This window comes from Leptonychotes weddellii, unplaced genomic scaffold (genome assembly GCF_054177405.1).
Source record: "Leptonychotes weddellii isolate Sample4059 unplaced genomic scaffold, ASM5417740v2 HiC_scaffold_875, whole genome shotgun sequence".
In the NCBI taxonomy this organism is placed as follows: domain Eukaryota; kingdom Metazoa; phylum Chordata; class Mammalia; order Carnivora; family Phocidae; genus Leptonychotes; species Leptonychotes weddellii.
Genome location: NW_028058669.1, coordinates 1 through 14,828, shown reverse-complemented (window position 1 = coordinate 14,828; position 14,828 = coordinate 1). Strand labels below are relative to the sequence as shown.

General features: G+C 53.9%; 1 protein-coding gene across 3 annotated transcripts; it reads left to right on the top strand.

Annotated features, from left to right (window-relative positions):
* Nucleotides 1-6: 6 nt before the first annotated feature.
* LOC102726049 (methyltransferase 22, Kin17 lysine) lies at nucleotides 7-11,599 on the top strand. 3 transcript variants are annotated; one of them, XM_081811599.1, is made up of 9 exons: nucleotides 7-295; nucleotides 2,331-2,371; nucleotides 2,460-2,604; nucleotides 5,732-5,803; nucleotides 7,152-7,205; nucleotides 7,985-8,065; nucleotides 8,277-8,379; nucleotides 9,943-10,111; nucleotides 11,488-11,599. In XM_081811599.1, exons 1-9 carry the CDS (start codon nucleotides 16-18, stop codon nucleotides 11,521-11,523), a joined length of 981 nt encoding a protein of 326 aa, XP_081667725.1. In that variant the 5' UTR covers nucleotides 7-15; the 3' UTR covers nucleotides 11,524-11,599. The 3 variants fall into 3 exon arrangements, with proteins under 3 accessions (XP_081667725.1, XP_081667726.1, XP_081667727.1); XM_081811600.1 differs by lacking the exon at nucleotides 2,331-2,371 and having other exon boundaries at nucleotides 7-207; XM_081811601.1 differs by lacking the exons at nucleotides 2,331-2,371; nucleotides 2,460-2,604.
* Nucleotides 11,600-14,828: the final 3,229 nt, after the last annotated feature.

Below are 14,828 nucleotides of genomic sequence, written 5' to 3'. Positions count from 1 at the left end.
GGTGGCCGTCATGCCATGGGCCCCACAGAGGAAATGCCTCCCTCTGGGCCGGGCAGTGCCAGACCCCCTCTGGGGAGTGGCTGCAGGAGTGACGCCACCATCCAGGAGGGGGTGGGAGCTCGGCTGGACGAGGACGGAGATTTGGACGTTGAGAGGAGACCACGGGCAGCTTCGGACCCTGAGCCAGTGGGGCCTCCGAGAGACAAGGTACATCCCACAATTCTAACACAGGAGGAAGACGACCCCCTGGCAGACGAAGCACAAGAGAGCAGCCCCCAGGATATCATCAGAATAGGTAAATACAAGTCTGGCTCGCCTGCCACTAGCACAGCACCGCAGTGTGGATCAGGGCCCAGTGTGTTTGTGGGTCAGGGAGAATATACAGATAGGAAGTGACAAGCCCGAGGCCACACAGCTGGGGGGCAGTGAGGAAGTTTCTGAATCCATGTCCCTCTCCACAGCCACGACTCTTGCCACCCCCAGCATTGCTCATGTGGGGGAAAAGAGCTCTGGGTTGAGTCTGTTCCTTGAGATCCAGGGTCCCTGATGGTATCTGAGGCCCCAGTAAGGCTGGGCACTGGCATGGGGTGGGGACACAGGATTAGTTAGGGCACCCTCAAAAACAGCAGCAGCGGGGCACCTGGGTGGCTCAGTCGTTGGGCGTCTGCCTTCGGCTCAGGTCATGATCCCAGGGTCCTGGGATCGAGCCCCGCATCGGGCTCTCTGCTCGGCGGGAAGCCTGCTTCTCCCTCTCCCACTCCCCCTGCTTGTGTTCCCTATCTCGCTGTGTCTCTCTCTGTCAAATAAATAAAATCTTTAAAAAAAAAAACAAAAAATAGCAGCAGCTCTCTTCCATCCACACATCCGTACAACAAGTAGTTACTGAGTGCCTGCTCAGAACCCTACTCTGTGTTTTCCTTGGATTGCCTCTGTTCCTCACAGCCTTTCCAGAGATGAGCATTCCCATTTCACAGAGGTGGGAACTGAGACCCAGAGAGGTTGAGGAACTTGCCCCAGGTCACACAGCCAGTCAGCGGCAGAGTGATGATTCGCACCCAGGTCTGTCTGACGCCAGAGCCTATGTTCTTTTTTTTTTTAAAGATTTTATTTATTTATTTGACACACACACACACACACACACACAGCACAAGCAGGTGGAGTGGCAAGCAGAGGGAGAAGAAGAAGCAGAAAGCCCAACATGGGACTCAATCCCAGGACTGGGGGGCTGTGATGGCTCATTTTGCTCTCAGCTTTCAATATGTGCCTGTATGGGGCCTGGTACAGAGTGGGCGCTAAGCAGATGTCAGTCTCCTGACCCCCTTTTCCTCTGACCCACAGATCAGGTCGTTGTTTTCAGGTTGTGGACCCATCTGAGAAGCCAGTTAAAAAATACCCGGACGGGAGGGACACCTAGGTGGCTCAGTCTGTTGAGCTTCCAACTCTTGATCTCAGCTCAGGTCTTGGTCTCAGGATCATGAGGTCGAACCCCCCGTTTGGGAAGCAAACAGCAGGGGCATGCAGGCTGCCCCCCTCACCTCATAGGGCAGACCCTTGTGGAGGGGGCGTGGGCAGCATCACCCATGCTGCTTCTGACCCTGCGGTTCTCTGCCCTGTCTTGGTCCCTCGGTCCCTTCTCCTGTTCATTGTGAGCATGTGGTCCGATGTGGGCAAGCCTGACAAGCACATGGAGCCCCCCACACTGTGCACGTGTTGTGCGTATTTTAATTTGATAGCCATCCCCATCCTGCTTAAGAATGTGAGAGCCAGTTCTTTAACAGCAAAGATGTTTGCCATGTTCCTCTTTCTCTTTGTCCTCTTTCTGTTCTCTCCCCCGCCCCCCATACCACCATGAGATTTTATCCTAATACATTTTGTGCTTGAGAATATGTCTTATCATAGTTCACCTGAAAAGGGATATAAACTCAAACTCACTTTGTTGACTTCTGGTCTGGTTCTAAGCGTGAGAAACATGCAGAATGCACCGTGACTGTTGTCAGCATAGAGCCGATCCAGACGACATAAACACACTGTGATGAGTGTGCAGTTACTGAGCACAGTAAAGTGGATTGTGGGGCGCGGTGTGTGTGACCAGGCTGGGCCAGGACCTGAGGGGCAGAGATTCCCGGTTATCGGAGCCAGCCTCTGTGCCTGGTCTGTGAGTGACGCTCACACAGTCCCTCCCAACTGTCGCACCACCCGTGTTTCTGCCGCTCTGGAGAATGCTCAACTCCAGCACCCATTGCAGAATGCCATGCACCTCGTCTTGTCTGTGTTCTGTCCATCCCCATTTTCACAGTAGCCCTTTCTCTTTTGGTTTCCATCCTGTCCAGAACACACCATGGCCACCCCCCTGGAGGATGTTGGCAAGCAGGTGGGTAGGTCCCGCCCACTTCCTGTGGCCCCGAAGGGTCTCCCTGGAGCCTCACGTCAGCTGTCATTCCTTGTCCTCTCTCCCCCAGGTGTGGCGGGGTGCCCTGCTCCTGGCTGACTACATCCTGTTCCAACGGGACCTCTTCCAGGGACGCACCGTGCTGGAGCTCGGGGCGGGCACGGGGCTGGCCAGCATTATGGCAGCCACCGTGGCACGTACCGTTTACTGCACAGGTAGGCCCACCATCTCGGGCTGAGGGGAAGTAGTTTCCCCACAGGGTGCGCCCTGCTATGTCAGAAAGTGAGGTGGAACAGCCGGGAATTGAACTGCTGCTGCTGTGGATTTTGCCATCCCGTTCCATGGTTTTCTCCACCCTCTGTTGTTTTCTCAGTCACGTCAGGATGGCCCAGCACAGCCCACAGGTGCAGGAGCACTTACAGTGCAGGAGGCCCTGCTGCCCTGCCCACGAAAGCTGGATGTCACCAGCTTTCTCCAGGAAACCAGGAGGGGTCCGCCTTTTATAAGGCTTGAAAACAGGCTTCACATTTTTTCTCTGTTATAGAAGTCTTGCCTACTTTTTGTGGAAACTTCCTAGGACAGCAAGTCAAATTGACTCAGACTTTTACAATCCCCAGATTCGTTCAACAATGTGCAGTTTATTGAGTGCCCACTGTATGCAGACACGGTCCTAGATGCAGGAGATCCAGGAGTGAGTAAGACAGAATTGCTGTCCTCCGGGAGCTTTAGAACCATTACTTGAACTGTTTGGATGTGGGGTTTTTTTTTTTTATCATCTTTCCCCTTTTCCTTTGAATGTACATACTCCAAAACAGTAGCTGAAATCAGACTATATATTCGTTGCTCTGTGTTGCCAAAAATGTGAAAAAACATTTTTTCAAGAGTATTTTCCAAAGTCATTAGAAATTATAAATATGACTTAATGACTAGATAATGTTTCATCTTTTTTTTTTTTTTAACCATTTTCCTGTGTCTGGACATTTTGGTTGTTCCCATGTGTTTTGGTGTTTTGTTTTTCTGTTTGCAGCTTTGTTAGTTGCCCTGCGGTGAACACCTTTGTTCACCATTGTCTGCTGATCCTCAGACTAGGTTCCTAGAAGCAGGTGTGACCCTTTTTAAGCTTTTTTTTTTTTTTTTTAAAGATTTTATTTATTTATCTGACAGAGAGAGATAGCGAGAGAGGGAACACAAGCAGGGGGAGTGGGAGAGGGAGAAGCAGGCTTCCCGCTGAGCAGGGAGCCCGATGTGGGGCTCGATGTGGGGCTCGATCCCAGGACCCTGGGATCATGACCTGAGCCAAAGGCAGGCACTTAACCGACTGAGCCACCCAGGCGCCCCTTCCCTTTTTAAGCTTTTGATACATATTGCCAAGTGATTTCTTTCTCAGTTTTTTTATTTATTTTTTTTATTTTTTTTAAAGATTTTATTTATTTGAGAGAGAGAGAAAGAGCACGAGCAGGGGGAGCAGCAGAGGGAGAGGGAGAAGCAGACTCCCCGCTGAGCAGGGAGCCTGATGCAGGGCTCCATGCAGGGCTCCATCCGGGAACCCCGGGATGATGACCTGAGCCGAAGGCAGACGCCCAACCAACTGAGCCACCCAGGTGCCCCACTCTCAGTTTTTTATTTTGAAGTAGTGTTAGACTCACATAGAAGCTGCTAAAATGTTACAGAAAGTGCCATAGATCCCCTCACCCCCCCACCACAGTGATGGCATGTCATGTACCCGCAGTTCAGTGGTGACACCCGCAATTTGCCAAGGACGTGGTGCTCTCAACTACACCCCACTCTGGCCCACACGCTTTTTCCGAAAGCGTGTACTAGTTCATAAGAGGGTAGGATCTCATCAGGGGAGTGTCACTGCACTTTAAATCTTCAGGGTCTGCTGGGCAGAAAGGGGACATCTGCTCTGGTTTGCATCTTTGTTGATTCCTAGTTCCCATCCCCATGGTGCCTCTGTGTTTCTTATGAGACTGGAAAGGGAAGTTAGGGATCCCCTGTGATGCTGGCACACTTTCCAGATACTCTGCATTGGCCACTGGCCGGGAGTGTGCGGGGCAGCCCCGGTTCTGCTCTGTGCCAGGGTGCAGGCAAATTGTCAGCAAGCCCTTCCCAGAGTCAGGCCATCATACACCACCCAAGAGCTTTGCCCTGTGCCTGGTGCCTAACAGTAGCATATAATCAAGTAATCTTATCCTTGAGAGGGGGATTTCCTGGCACAAAGAAGGGAGCTAACATCTACATGGCATGTTCTAGTTGGCAAAGCCGTTCACATGCTTCAGCCCCCGCTTGTGACTTCATAGTGACCCTGGGCAGTAGTCAGGGAGTCTGTCACTATCCTTTGTCCAGATGGGCAGACTAAGAGTAAGATCACATGCTGGCCCCAAGTCATACACACGGCTGCTATCACATGGCGGGTGGGGGAGGCACCCATGGTTCATACTGGTTTCCATGGAGCAGAGTTCTGTGCTCTCCCTCTGGGGCTGGCAAAGGGATAATTGGGGGGCAGCCCCAGGTCTCTGGTCTTCCACTGCCACTTGGCTAAAGCTGCTCCTCTCTTACCTGTTTTATATGTTAAAATCCCACGGAAGATCTATTTGAACAAAAACTCCCATAAAGACTTACAAGCTGCTAAACTGGTTGTGTGCTATTAGGCACACACCATCAATATTCTCTCTACCCAGTGGCCCCAGGAAAGCAATAGGTGTGTCCCAGGCTCTGCGCGTTCCCTGGAATGGAGAACCCTCAGTGGGTAATGGGACAGGGTTGGGACGTCCACAGCCATAGTGGGCCGGGCAAATGTCACTCACACAGCTTTCTGTACCTTCCACGCATACACTCTCCTAAGTGAAAATCAAGTTTTGGTAAAATGCTTGCACCCCCGCACCCCAGGCCCCATCAAGGATGCACGGTACCGAGGATCGAACGGTTCTGCTGAAATGGAGGGAAGCGCCACCTTGTCAGAGCCATGGGCAGCTCAGGAGACAGGGATGGCCGTGACAAGTCATGCTCCGAGAGCGTGCCCCCAGCATGTAGGAACCTGCCCTGTGTCTCAATGAATCACCTCCAAACACCCATGCCTGTTTCTTTCATACACACTCAAAACAGGAGCTCTCACCCCTTCCCTCTGGACTGCACAGTCCATCCCCACCAGCACCATCATCTCTTACTGAAGGGAAAGGTCGTTAAAGAGGAACTTAAAGTGAGCGTACTTAATGTTGGCAGTAAGCATACAGGAGAAACTTGACTTTCCATTTTGCACCTCTCTTCAGTCAGGCTTTTGAGCCTGGAGATGAGAATGCGGTGGTGGCTGGCGTTTTATGGTGTGCCCTTCTGTCGTTCCAGATGTCGGTACAGATCTCTTGGCCATGTGCCAGCGAAACATTGCCCTCAACGGCCACCTGACTGCTGCTGGAGGTGAGGCTCAGCGGCTCTTCCCCCCTGGGAGGGAGGGTTCTCTGTTTGGCCGCTGGGACAAACACCCTGTACCGTGACTGTGGGAGCTGGGGTCTGCCCGCTGCCCTGTAGACCCAGGTGAACGGAGTGAGCACAATCCTGGCTTCACGGAGCTTCGGATCCAATGACTCTGTCCTTGCATCATCCACTCCTCCCACACCCACTGCCGCGTCCTGCTTCAGCTCTCTCCCTCCTGGACGTCACAGCAGCCCCCACCTGATCTCCCAGCTCCTTGTCTGCCCCACCCAGGCTGTCCTGCAAGCCAGACTCTTCACTCCCCACAGAAAATCTTCAGGATTGAAGTCCAAGCTCGCCCTCTGGCTCCCAAACCTCCTGGTCTGACCCCTGCCTGCTTTTCCTGCCTTTTGCCCTGATAGCCTTGCTCTCCAGCGAGCCGAACACTCATTTCACATGCTCTTGCCTCTGCCCAGACCATCCCCCCATGCCTATCTGCCTGATTGTTGGATTTCTGCCTTGACGTGATAGATGCGGGCAGCCACTCCTCACTGGCCTTCCTGTCCAGACCTTTTCTGAGCAGCCTGGGGGGCACTTTCCCACTCAGATCAGGTCATTCCAGCCCGCGGGCTTCAGACCCTTCAGTGGTCTCCTGTTGCTCTCTGAGTGGACACCGAGCTCCTCTGCCTGTCCCAGGTCCTGCGGGGGTCGGGCCCTGCCATCAGTAGCCCCTGCCTCATAGGACCTGCTCTGTGCCGGCCTCCCTAGCCTGTCTGAGGGTCCCAGACCTCCAAATGAGGTCACAGTTCCCTACCAGAGCCTCATTTCACTTCGAATGGTTGCATTTTGATGTCTGTGTGACCAGTTGATAGGTATCTGCGCCCCCCCCCCACTAGGCCACGCGCTCCATGGGGCGGGGCCCTGTCTGTGTGATGCCCCGTCGCATTGTTTGTTGAATGCCCAGTCGTCAAGAGCTAGAAGGGAGGAGCAGGTGTGACTCATGTTCTCTTTGAAGCCTCCCCTGACACCGCCGTCTACCACCAGAGCTGGTCTCTCCTGGGCCCCTGGCACATCCTCTCAGCAGTGCCCTGACCACATGGCCTGGCCGGTGCACGCTGGCCAGCCAGCCTCTCCTGGGCTGCTGGTGCCTGAGGACAGGGACACACCTTCTAAACCTTTGCATTCCCTGTGTCCGGTGCGAGACCCGAGACCTAGCGCTCAGAAAATGCTGCAGGGAAGGAGGGACATGGAGAGGATGTTGGTGGGGGGACGGAGGGATTTGGGCATAGAATGGGAAGGGTTAGCCTTCTCTCTGTTTTGAGTTTGGACATTCTGCTTGGTTTTGCTTTTGCAGGTGGTGTAGTTAAGGTCAAAGAACTGGACTGGCTCAAAGACGACCTGTGCACAGGTGCGCATCTTCTTGTCCCGCGTCCTGGCAGATGCACGGCCCCTTGTCCTACCTCCAGGACATCAGCCCTGTGTCCTGGGCTGAGCAGAGGGTCCCCGGCTGTCACCACAGTTCCTCAGCTCACGGCCACTCCGCTCCATCGGCTGATGAGTGACAGTTGCTGGCCGCTTCTACCCGCTCTGTCACTCAGACTCGTAGTGTCCCTGCACAGTAAGCACATTAGTCCCCAGGTTACAGGTGAGGACAGACGCTCCGGGTTAAGCACCTGCCCAGGACTGGGAGGCAGCCTCCCAACATGGCTCTGTTCTCTGTCCGTGGCAGGGTGTCGGCCATGTGGCTTCAGAGCCAACTGCATGGGAGAGTTTTCTAAGTTTATTATATAGGCTCTTTCAGACCTGCATGCTTGCTCACTCTTTATATAAACACTTGGTCATCTACCGAGCACTTAGCACCTTAGGTCCCCTGCCCTCCCCAGCAGTCCTTGAGGGCAGCCTTACTATGCCCATTCTGGTGCAGAATTGAAACCCAGAGAGGTGGAGCACCTTTCTCAGCGTCACCCAGCAAGTTCATGGGGCAGCAGTGCCTGCCCCTCAGTGGCGGAGGCAGCCACGTTGGCAGCCGTGGCCTTGAAGCTGGGGCACTAGGATTCAGAGCTGCCTGGCGGTGCCCACCGTTCCGAGCTAGCCCCAGCTCTGTTTCCTCTCCTGAAGCTTCACTCAGCCTCAGAGCCAGCCCACAGAGAGAGGAACATGCGCAACATGGCCTTTCTTCTTTCACAGACCCGGAGGTCCCCTTCAGCTGGTCGCAGGAGGACGTCTCCGACCTCTACAGCCACACCACCATCCTGCTCGCAGCCGAAGGTAAGACGTCTGGGTCACAGTGGCGCCCGGGCCCCCCCTGCGGAGCCCTGCCCGGCCTCCCGGGTGCCCCGCCGCACCCGCCTACGGTTTTCAGCGTGCAAGCTGCTGCCGTTGCACATGCACGGGGACCCGGCACCGCGTCCGGGGCTCCTCCGAGGGACAGATCTCCCTAATGGTTGCATTTTCCCCTCGCCTGTTTCCTTCCCTGCAGTGTTTTACGATGATGACCTAACCGACGCTCTGTTTAAAACGCTGTCCCGCCTCGTTCACAAACTGAAAAACGCCTGCACGGCCATTCTGTCTGTGGAGAAGAGGTGAGCTCTGCGCCCCCGAGAGCCAGGCACCCCCTTCCGAGCGCACTTTCATCAGCGTCGTCCTGTCCCTCGCTCACTGAGCACCTGCCGTGTGCCAGCGCATGCCGCCCCTTACACGCGGGACCTCCTGTCATCCGCAGGCCAGCCCACCTTGCCTCACCGGTGGGGAGAGAGAGGCTGAGGGGCAGCAGGGAACCTGTCATGGCTGGTCTGTGAGCAGACGAGCACTTGAACGCAGCCGTGCTCCAGAGCCGGGACACGTGGCCACTCTTTCTGAATGTCCCCTCCAGGATGCCTTCTGTCTCCTCAGGGCCCCATGTCCCGATGCAGACAGAGCCCCTCTGGGATGCTTGCACTTGAACATCCTGAAGCATTAGGGCTCCCATTGAGGGAGTGTCCGTTTTGGACACAGTACTGGACACTTTACACCATTTTTTCCAATTTCTCTGCTAGGGCACAACTTTTCTGAAAGCAATTTGGAATATGTAGCAAAAGCCATAAAACCGGGGCACTTGGCTGCCTCAGTAGAGCTTGTGATTCCTGATATTGGGGTTGTGAGTTCAGCCTCACATTGGGTGTAGACATTACTTAAAAATAAAATCTTAAAAAAAAAAAAAGTGATGAAACTGACCCTACTTACTGACCCAGCAGTCCAGCATCTAGAAATTTGCCCTGTGGAAGTGATCACGGCTGTGTTGTTCATACGGATAATATTGAGGCGCTTCTTCACGGCATACGTGAGCAAGGACAGCATGTGGACCGCGCCTGGATGCTAATTTTATAGGTAGAGGGAAACCTCGAGAGTCCTGACTGGATGTTGGAATGTTAAAGAATTATCATCATATTTGTTTTAGGTGAAACAAAGAAGCAGATGATCCTTTATCTTTTCGAAATGCATGTGGCTGTATTTACAGAGGAGACACTGTGATGGCTGGCGTTAGCTTTTTAATAATCCAGTCTGGGTGTGCGGGAGGCAGAGGCCACAGCGGCCATGAGCTGGCGGTGGTTGAAGCTGGGATAGTTGATCACGCTGTCGGAAATTTCTCGTAATAAAAGATCTGGGAAATAAAAGGGGAAAAGGCAAAGAATTTGTTTCAGCATAAATCGTGTTGCAGGTTAGGGTGTAGAGGTGGCCGAGTGGCGGGGCTGGGAGGACTTGGGAGGACGTGTTCTGAAGTCGCCCCTCTGATGGCTCCCCACCCACTGCTCTCAGGCCCTGCCCTTCGTACACTCACTGCAGATATGGTTGTGGGCACGTCGTGTGCAGATTCTTTGCTGGGGGAGGCAGGGGAGGCCAGTGGGTGGTGGTCAGCATCCACCTCCTGTTCCACTTTGTAGCTCAGGGCAGGGCCTGTCTTTCGGGTGGTGGTATCTTAGCCACCTGACTTCGCCTCAGTTGCCACATCTATAAAATGGAAGCAGTGACTATATGTCCACCTCCCGGGCTCTCCTGCAGATTCAGTGCTCGGGACACGGTAGGCGCTCAGTGAAAATCTGCTGGTGGGGAGTGAGGCCAGGGAGCAGCCGGAAGGTGAGGCATCTGTGTCGGCTGCTTGTTTGCAGGCTGAACTTCACGCTCAGACACCTGGACGTCACGTGTGAAGCCTACGACCACTTCCGCTCCTGGCTGCAGCGGCTGGAGAGGCTTGCGGACGGCCGGCTGCGCTTCGTGGTGGAGCCGGTGGAGACCTCCTTCCCACAGTTCCTTGTCTATGAGCGCATCCAGCAGCTGGTAGGTGCGGCCCCACCGCGTGCGGGCCATCGTTGCTGCGCGTGACACTGCTGACCCCAGGGCCTTCCAGACACGGGCCCGTACCCCGTGCTGTCGGGGCGGAGGAGTGCGAGCAGCCGAAGGCTGTGGTGGGCTCTCCCCTTCTTAGGGGTCACTGTGTCTGCAGGCGGGCCTGCAGGCCAACCGTCGCCTTGGACTTGAGAGCCTGTTCTCTCCCTGCGGGTAGTTCAGACTCCAGAGGAAGTAGGGCCGAGCACAGGCGGTGGTTGGTGACACAGGAAGGCAGTGAGGGGGCACTTGGTGGCGTTCTTGATGTAGGAACCCCAGTCCTGGAGGCCACACCTTCACCGTGGAAATACACTGGCCTCTCAGACTAGGCAGGCTTAGCTGATGACCAGTGGCCCTCTGGCCAGGCACAGTGGGTCCATCAAACTAGGCCTCTGAGTAATCATACTAGTAACAGCACGCGGGCCAGGTACCAGGCCGAGCTCCTTTCTCCCCTGCCTTGGTGGATACCGGCACAAGGTAAGTCACCCCACCAGGCAGCGACAGAGCTGGGCCTTAATCCTGCAGCCACATCACTTCCTATTGCGGTTTTTAAACCCAGCTCATAGGGGGAAATCTGAGAAACAAAATTACCCTTGAAAATCCCTTATAAGTACCAGGAGCTGCAAGTCCAAATGTCTGGAATGAATGACTTCTGTTCTTTTTGCCTCTTGGCTGTGACCACCCCTTCTGTGGTGTGTCTCTGGGGACCAGTCCTAGTTCTGAGGAGGAGAGGGGAGGATGAGGGGTAACAGAGGGCTCTCCCTCGCACTCTCCCCAAGCAAGCACAGCACTGGATTTGGGTGGTTGCCATGTGTGAGGAGCAGCCTCTGTACACGGCTACGCCGCCTCTGGGCCGCCTTCCTGCCCGCCCGTCTCCCTGTAGACGGCAAACGGTCTACTGCCAGTGAGGACTCAGTCTCCACTAAGAACTTGGTGTATCTGTACCTTCTCCACCTGCCGTGTCAGAAGGAGCAGCACATGACCAGGAAAATCAGCTCCTCACGAAATTCAGCAGTCATGGGATGCGGCACTTACGGTCTCCCCAAATGGAAAAATTGTGACTTGCTGCCATTCTTCTGGTCCATTTTGATTGTGTGGCATCCTGATGCGTCTTAGATGAATGCCAGGACTTAGCCATCCAGCTCTTCTTCCATAGTGGGGCAGAAAGAACAGCCCAGAGCAACGAAGAATCAGAAGCAGCTCCCCACTCCTGCGGCAGCGTGCGTGCTGCCCCGTGGTGACTCTTCTCCTTTGCTAATTACCCCCTCTCTGACGTTGTGAAGTCTCCTTTGCGAACCTCAGGAATCTGCTTTCTCTGTTTCCTGCAGGAGCTCTGGAAGATCTTTGTGGAACCAGTAATGTGATCCATCGCATCCACAGCACGGCTTCTCGACTGTTCTTAGAACGTGTTTCTAATAAAATGGAAAGCTCATAAAATAATGTGTTTGAGATTGTATCATTTTAAAAATGTGGCAGATGTACTTTATATGCCCCAGGGGTGTTTCTGGAGTCCGTTGCTGCCTCCCAGCAGCAGCCAGAGAATGTCCTTGCTCTGGGCTAGAAGTCCATCTAGTTGCCTGTTGTCCGTGCTGCCGGCTTGTCGTATGTGTGCCAGGATGTCTCAAGAGCTGTGGCCAGGTTGGGTAGGTGTTCTCAGCTTGATTCCACTTGAGTCAATTACTTCAGGTTCCCTGGTGGGCGGGGGACCCAGGGCCCAGCCGGTAGCATTTAGTGCTCCCCTGTGTTATGTGCTTACAGATGTGTTTAAGATGGTCGCCACAATTGCGGTAATAACACTACACAGAATGAGGCACAGAAGCCTCATTGCCTTCCCCGTCCCTCTGGCCAGGGCCCATTCAGAGGAGGTGGCAGGAGCCGGCAAAGAGGCCTTCATTTTCTGTTTTAATTCTTTATAACCAAAATCAGATGAGCTGAGAACAGACACGAGCGCTCTTCCTGGTCACGTGTGGCTGACCCGTGCATGCCATGATCTGCCTCATGGCATTTCCTCCCAGAGCCCGGGCTTCTTCCCTGCCTCCCCTTGGGCTCCCTTTTCTGGTTGCATCACATGCACATGTCTCTGTCTGAGCCCCTCCCATCTCAACCCCTCCCTGTTGCTTTCTCCCTCCTCTTCCTTCCGAGCTCAGGTCCCGCCCTCCTGCTGCCTCGGCCTCCCTGCAAACCACCCCCCCCCCAGTCCTGTTGTTCCTGCATGCTCGGCACCGGGCAGCGTGTTCCCCTCCCTGCCTGCCCCCCACAGTCCAGATAACCCTCCTGGCATCTCTGCCTCTCTGGCTCCATCTGGACACCAGATTAACTCACTTCATCTTCCCAACGCCTAGGACTTCAGCCTGGTTACACCCACTTAACAGTTGTGAAGGCCATTGGCCCAGAGTACGTAGTCAACACGTACTGTTGAACGGACACTGAATAGGAACTGTTGCCTGGGAGGCTGCTGCCCAGTCAGGCACTGCTGCCTCCGGGGGCGGTTGGCCATGTTTGGAAAGCTTTGGCTTGCCACAACTCAGGGAGAGGGTGCTACCGGCCAGGGGTGCTGTTTAAAACATCCTGTAACGTACAGGAGTGCCAAGGTCGAGAAATCCGGATCAGGAAGAACAGTAGCTTCTTTAGGGAAGAAAAATGGGTGTCGGCTGAACGTGCAGAGAAGGTGACCCAAGAGAAGGAGTCTCACCCTCCCCTCTGGGAGTGGGAAGAAGATCCACACACATCATCTCTAAATCTTCCAAAGACCCTAGGGAGCAGAAGCAACCCCCATTTTACAAACGAACGTGAACTTCAGAGCAGTTGGGCCACCCGCCTGACATCACAGACTGGCTCGGAGCCCATGCTCCCCCCGATCCCTTTCCCACAGCAAGTTTCCCAGCCCTCCAGCAGCAGCAGCCTCGGCCCAGACCTGACTCAGAATCTGCTCTTGGGCAAGACCCTGGTGATTTGTGCACAGCAAGGGGTTCGAGAAGCGTAGCCTTTGAGCTCTTCCCGTTTTCCGAGGTTCCTACACAAAACCATCCCTTATAGACTTGCCATCATTGAACAGAGTTGCAGATCACAACGGGGTATATTAATAACAAGTCCTGGAAACAGAGCCCCATGAGACGGAGCCCCCAGCTGGTGATGTGTCAGCACTAACTGACATTTTCCTGGCACTCCTGGGGACAAGCCCATAAATGTAATTGGCACCAAGCAGTAGAGTCGTCGTGCCTTTCACCTGGCGCATTAGGGTGAGTGCTTTCATGTCTAAAGCACTCGGCCTGAAAGCTTCCTCTAAGTGGGACCTGGAATTAATCCAGATCCACTGTAATTCAAAGCATTGTCAAATTTTCACTTCTCAGAGGTGAAATGCCCCCTTCTCACTGGGTTTAATGGCTTTGCTTGAGCCTCCAGAAGTTCTTGTTTGGCAGCAATATTTCCGAATCATCAAACCATCGAGATGTTCTGCTAGGGAATTAACCTAGATAGACCATTGCACTTTTTTTTTTTTTTTTACACATTATAACGTTTTCAGAGAATATCAGAGAATATACGGCTCAAGGAGGGGACTTGGTTGTCCAAGACTTTCCAGGAAAGATTTAGTAAACCAACAGTGATACTGTGGCCCCCATCATTTCTCGAATTACTGTGTACCCAAGTCACCTGGGGTTTTGCCAAAATGCAGATTCTGACTCAGGTCCTCCTGGTGGGGCATCATGCTGGAACGTAACCAGCCGCCAGGGGGTGCTGGCGCTGCTGGTCCAGCAATCACCATGAGCAGCGGGGCTGGGACACGTCATTCCTGGTTAAGAGCACAAACTCGGGCTGGGCAGACCAGCTTCTGATCCTGGCTCTGCCCCAGGCCAGCCAGACAACCTGGGACAAGTGGCCTAGCCTCTCTCAGCCTCCGGTTTCCTCGTCTGTGAAATGGTAAGACTCCTGTCTTTGCACAGAGTTTTTGTGAAGATTATATTAGATAATCCACATAAGATGTGCCAGGGAAGTTTTCAATAGATTGCAGGTATTATCCTAATACAGTTTTTTGGTTTGGGAGCATTTTCAGCTTGCACACTGTGGCCTAGCGTCGTCACCTGCTAGAGAAGTCTTTGTGAGCAATCTGTACTTCTCTCTGCAGATAAAGTGCTCCCTCTTGTTTCTGTATCCTGCAGTAGTAGCTGGGCAAAGAGCAAATGAGAAAAGTCATGTGGAATAGGCCTGCCTGAAATTCAGGCCCCGAGGGCGCCTGGGTGGCTCAGTTGGTTAAGCGACTGCCTTCGGCTCAGGTCATGATCCTGGAGTCCTGGGATCGAGTCCTGCATCGGGCTCCCGGCTCGGCGGGGAGCCTGCTTCTCCCTCTGACCCTATCCCCTCTCATGCTGTTTCTCTCTCTCTCTCTCAAATAAGTAAATAAATAAAATCTTTAAAAAAAAAAAAATTCAGGCTCCACATTACACACGAGAGTCACCTTGGGGACCTAAAAGGCCCTCAGAGGAATAAGCAAGCCATCCTACACACCGCCAACCCCAACTGCAACAAGACAACCCGTGGGCTGCCGGCAGCAGGAGACGTGATTCCTGGGGAAGCGACCTCAGAGACCAAGTTCTTCATAGAGTGAAGACCGTGGTGCCTGCCCGTTTGCAGTGAGACCCTTATGCGTGGAATGGCCTGGACTTGGGGAGCT